The 5,764-nt window shown below is 35.2% G+C and overlaps 1 protein-coding gene across 1 annotated transcript; it reads left to right on the top strand.

The window, feature by feature from the left end:
• Window positions 1-836: 836 nt before the first annotated feature.
• On the top strand, window positions 837-3,885 carry LOC130848546 (olfactory receptor 5D13-like; the record flags this gene model as incomplete). The annotated part of the gene is made up of 2 exons (XM_057727009.1): window positions 837-865; window positions 2,970-3,885. Coding segments are annotated over exons 1-2 (945 nt in total), but the record flags the coding sequence as incomplete, so codon positions are not given.
• Between the last annotated feature and the right edge of the window lie 1,879 nt (window positions 3,886-5,764).

Raw genomic sequence — 5,764 nt, 5'->3', positions numbered from 1 at the left:
AGCACCATGATGATGGCGAGGTACAAGCTGCAAGAAACCAGAGCCCCTGTAGAGCAGAGCTGCCCAGTCAAAATGTACTGTGAATCTTGTTCTAGTGAGATATGAGCTTCTTCTGCATCAAGCCACTGGGATTTTTAATTTGTGTCTTTAAAGCCGTGATGGATAGTTACCAAAATTAGTGAATATATCCTCCTTTCCATAAACTGGCATTTTTAGGAAACATATCACCCAAAATTGTTTTTCAGATTCAACAGTAAATATAGACATCTGAGGTAACTGTAATTATATTTGAAAATCCAATGCAAGTTGTTTTCTATTAATAAAATCAACAGTGTAAATATAAAATGAAGTTTGCAATATAAAAAATATAACGTACCAAATTTTAAAAATTATGTATTTTATAACAATATAACATCAAGAAACACATACAGTTTTTTTTTTTTTTAAGACTAAATGAGTAAAGTTGATAATATGAATGCCCTAAGGCTTTAGGAAAATAGTACACAACCAAGGTACCACAAGGGACAGTGCTAACAACTAATTACTCAAATTGCAGTCCTTAAGGCAATACTTCTGTGCTATGCATTAGTCTACACATCCCTGAGCTCTAGATGGCATATATTTGTGTGACACTTTGGTGCCAGGGTTTAGTTTTCAGGTTTGATCTTCTCTTTGGTATCTCCAAGTTTTCTTAATTGGTTGGAATATAGTAACATATGAAAGAGTTAATGAAAAATACGGGGTACTTCTTCTACTGTTTTCAGTTCTATTTTTATTAAATATTAAGCAGGAGCATTCCTGAAGGTCATTAATCTTAACAAAGACTTCTTGGGTAAATGACCCATTCAAGTGCTTCTGCGTTTAGGTGAGTTGACTCATACCTCTTTTGTTTTACTTTAAAAAGAAAATACAGAGGTCCAGTAATCTTGCAGGAGACAAACACATATGTAGAACAAAGTGCCCACAAATTCACTTAGTTTAGCTGAGAAGGCTTATGGTATTATATTCCAATTCTTTCTTTCTTTCAAATAATATTCATCCTCATGTCCTCACTGGGTATTCACCATGTAAGCAGAAATGAAATAAACATTTGGCAAATGGTGAGTAATAAAAAAAAAAAGTGGCTTTGTCTTCACTTTTCCTGTAATCCTCAATAAATAAAGTAACAATAACATCCATATTTATAAATGATAGGATATGCATATGGTAATTGTGAGTTACAAACATGAATGTATGTATACAAAGGGGATGAAACAAGGAGCAATGTCTATAACGGTAGGTAGTAAAATAAAACATCATAAGAGAGAATAAAATGAGAAAATAAACTTTAAGCAAAGGGGTATGTTCTATGTAACAGAGCTTGATAAATCCACCTTCACTAAAGAAGAATGTATTAAGTGATACAAACAGTTTCACAGATCAAAACAGTTTGGAAAAATTCAGGCTGATAATGTAAATGTCACAGATTCACTAATAGAATTTTGTTGGAATCTTAACATCTCTGACTTTCAGGTTTAAGTATCATGGAAAATTATTCTCACAATCTTCCCATAGAGTATTTTAAATTAAATGAGTGTGGCTGGGATAATGTGGCCATGATCTAGCTTTGCACTTCTGAGACCTTACAAAGTATTGTTATAGAGGATCTGTTGTGGAAATGTTCTATGTAAGATGTCTTTCCTACATGCATGGCATGTGGGGATCAGAGAAATCCATGCTGTGATGAGAAAACCTGTAGGAGAATAGGGAAAATGTAACTCTGCATTTTAGACTAAAGCATTCAAATTAATTCTACAGTGTTTCTATTGTGTGGGTTCTAAAGGAAAGGAAGTTTACACTGATTTCCCAAATGTGCCTGTCAGTTGATAGCTTTCCATGCTTATGCCTGATTTTCACAACCATATAAGGTTTCTGAAATCATACCAGTTACTCATAAACTCAATAAATAAGAAAGCTAAATATCTGCTATGCATCACACCATGTCTTACAGCCTTTGAATTCATTATACAACTATCAATTTCCACTATGGTGATTTAAATTTTACATAAATATTCTCAGTTTACTATTTAGATGTTTTCCCGTGGTATCAAGTAATAATCAAGAAATATCCTTGTGTCTCATTTGAAATGAGTCTTATCCTGACACTTGTCTTTAGAAAAGATATACACTTATTTCAAAACAGCAGAAAATGTTTTTTCAGCAATCTGAGATTTATAGGCCTCGTCCAGGATTTTCATAGTTCTTATTTTTGTCATTCAAATTCCAAAGTCTGCTACATTGGAAGAAGAAGAGATTTTTGTTCAATATCGTTTCAATGATTATCACAGCACACATAGCACATATTTTGCTGTGAACCTCCTGATAAATAAAACAATAGGCTATGAAGAATACATTTAAACATTTTTAAATTAGTTCAACGTAAGTGAAAAAGTTTAGTACACTTTTACAGCACAACGCTGGAATAGGTTGAGAATTTGGTGTTACTAGGAGTAAGAAGGGCACTGAAAGGAGATAGAACAACCCAGAAAACATTAAATTAACCATTTTGCAGAGATTTTGAACATGAACACTTGTAAGTTGTCTCATACTTAGGTTGTGAGGCAGATTAGATACTGTAGAATCTAATGATATGTTTCCCTCCAATGCAAGAGTTTTCACTAAGGTAGAATTCATGCAAAGAGAGTGTCCCGTGAATTCAGCTGATGATACTGAATTTTATTAGTTGAAATAGAGCAGAGTCTAGCCTGTTTTTGTTTTTTTTTCTTTGTTTTTGGTAATTACACCCACACAAAAGTATTAGTCACTGTGTAATTGTTATATGAGTAAACTATTAAATTAAACAGAAGTCTAACACTTTCAGCAACACTCTTAACAGAGACCCACTGAGCTTTTGGACACATTTTCTATTCTCTGACCTATTTCAAATTCTGGTTCTTACTCCTATCATCCACATTCATATTTCTCTACAGGAACCATGAAAATCATAGTGGTGGAGTCACCTTCATTCTCATGGGCTTCTCAGAATATCCGGAGCTCCAGCTGCCCCTCTTCCTGGGGTTCCTGACCATCTACATGGTCACTGTGCTGGGGAACCTGGGCATGGTCCTGATTATCAAGGTCAGCCCCAGACTCCACAGCCCCATGTACTTCTTCCTCAGCCACTTGTCCTTTGTTGATTTCTGTTACTCGACAGTAGTGACACCCAAACTCCTAGAAAACTTGGTTGTGGAAGACAGAACCATCTCCTTCCCAGGATGCATCATGCAGTTCTTCTTTGCCTGCACATTTGTGGTGACAGAAACATTCCTGCTGTCAGTGATGGCCTATGACCGCTTTGTGGCAGTTTGCAAGCCTCTCCTCTACACAGTTGTAATGTCCCAGAAGGTCTGTTCCTTGTTGGTTTGTGCAACATACCTTTGGAGTATAGCCTGTTCCTTCATATATACATACTTCGTGTTGACCTTATCCTTTTGTGGGACTAATTTTATAAATAACTTTGTCTGTGAGCATGCTGCCATTGCTGCTGTCTCCTGCTCTGACCCCTACATCAGCCAGGAGATGATTTTGGTCTCTGCCACGTTCAATGAAATAAGCAGCCTGATGATCATTCTTACTTCCTATGTTTTCATTTTCATCACTGTCATGAGGATGTCTTCCACTGGGGGGCGCCACAAAGCCTTCTCCACATGTGCCTCGCACTTCACTGCCATTGCCATCTTCCATGGGAGCATCCTTTTCCTCTACTGCGTTCCTGACTCCAAAAGTTCATGGCTCATGGTCAAGGTGGGCTCTGTCTTCTACACAGTGGTCATCCCCATGCTGAACCCACTGATCTATAGCCTCAGAAACAAAGATGTGAAAGAGTCAGTGAAGAAATTAATCAATATTAATTTTTTCAATGATAAAATGTAAAGCAAGAAATATTCATTATTTATTTTTGAGAGTATATTACAGGCTTTTCAATAGCAAATCAATTCATGAATCTATTGACAGTGCCATATTTGTTCACTTTTATTTTATTAAAATAAAGTTCCATGAAATAATAGAAATGAAAGACTACTTAAAGTAGTCTTTTTTTTATTCTGATATTTAAATATAAAGTTTTTTTGTGTTGTATACATGACCATGTGATTGTCATGATCAAATTTCAGTTTAATTCATGTCCTGTGAATTGTGGGATTTTGGGGAAGATATGAAGAGTTATTGCTTAGAATGAGGCAGTTTACTTCTTAATAAAAAAGTAGTACATTAAGAGCTATTCAACACAAAACCCTAAATATATTTTAAAAGAACTGTCTTTAATTCTACAAAAAACATTTTGGCTTTGGAAAATTCCCAGCCAAACAAAAATAATTAAGAAATATATTTCATTTAAAAAGTCCAAAATATAGTATAGTTAAAATATAATCCATACTATAATCAAATGTAAAATATTTTCTATGTGCTTGTGCTAGAAAATGACACAGATTTTGGAGGTCTATGCCCATCACTCTAGTTTTTCCATTTACATCATTGTGGTTGTACATTATTTATTTATTAATCTATTTATTTATTTATTGGAAATTTTAGAGATAATTTTAGATTCATTTTAAGTTCTAATTACTTTTACTTATTTTCTCCCATGATAGTGTAATATAACAACCAAGTAATTGATTATGATATAATACACAGATCTTCTCAAGATATCAGTTATTCATTGATGAAAAAGAAGCAATTATGACCTCCCGTAGGTTGCAATAATAGCAATCCTTTAGAATCAGTGACTTTACCAAGGTAGCTTTGCTGATATGAGCTAGGTCATGTGAGCTTCAAGGCTAACCAGGCCAGCTAACCTTTGGTCTACAGACTTGTAAATATTTCATGTTCCTTGGACCATTTGGCTAATGGTCTATGTTGAAAGGTGAGTCACAGCAAATTATGTCCAACAATAAAATCATATTTCAAGTCTGTTTTTGGATCTCATCTGTTAAAATTTTATGAGTCAAAAAAGAAAAAAAAAATATGCCTAAGCCCAAAGTCAAGGTGTGAAAAAAGTTAGCTGCTTCTGGTAGAGCTGTTATGCTATAGGGTGACATGAAGAATTTGGCTCAGTATCTACCATAGATTAATGAAAACATTTAGCTAATCAAAGATATTCTTCCTTGATAATGCCAGATAACTCTATGGCAAATAACAGCTAATCCATGACTATGACTACTTTTACCAAAGTTTTTTTTGTTGTTGTTTGTTTGTTATAAATTTATTTATTTATTTTATTGGCTGTGTTGGGTCTTTTTTGCTGTGCACGGGCTTTCTTTAGTTGCAGTGAGTGGGGGCTACTTTTTGTTGTGATGCGCAGGCTCCTCATTGCCATGGCTTCTCTTGTTGCGGAGCATGGGCTCTAGGCGCATGGGCTTCAGTAGTTGCAGCACATGGGCTCAATAGTTGTGGCTCATGGGCTCTAAAGCACAGGCTCAATAGTTGTGGCGCATGGGCTTAGTTGCTCCGTGGCATGTGGGACCTTCCTGGTGCAGGGCTCGAATCCATGTCCTCTGCATTGGCAGGTGGATTCTTAACCACTGTGCCACTTAGGAAGCCCACCAAAGTTTTAAATAATTGTTAGTTTTTAATAATTGATGTGCTGCTTTAAGCAAATGACAGATTAAGTATAAGAACTTGCCTTTTCTACATATCTTACTAATCATGATTAAAATTTATAAGCTGAGAGTAGGGTGAGATCATATGCTAAGGTTCTAATTAAACCTATTAAATGTTACATGTTTCC

Source organism: Hippopotamus amphibius, chromosome 3 (assembly GCF_030028045.1).
Source record: "Hippopotamus amphibius kiboko isolate mHipAmp2 chromosome 3, mHipAmp2.hap2, whole genome shotgun sequence".
Taxonomy (NCBI): Eukaryota; Metazoa; Chordata; class Mammalia; order Artiodactyla; family Hippopotamidae; genus Hippopotamus; species Hippopotamus amphibius.
This window is presented reverse-complemented; position numbering and strand designations above follow the sequence as displayed.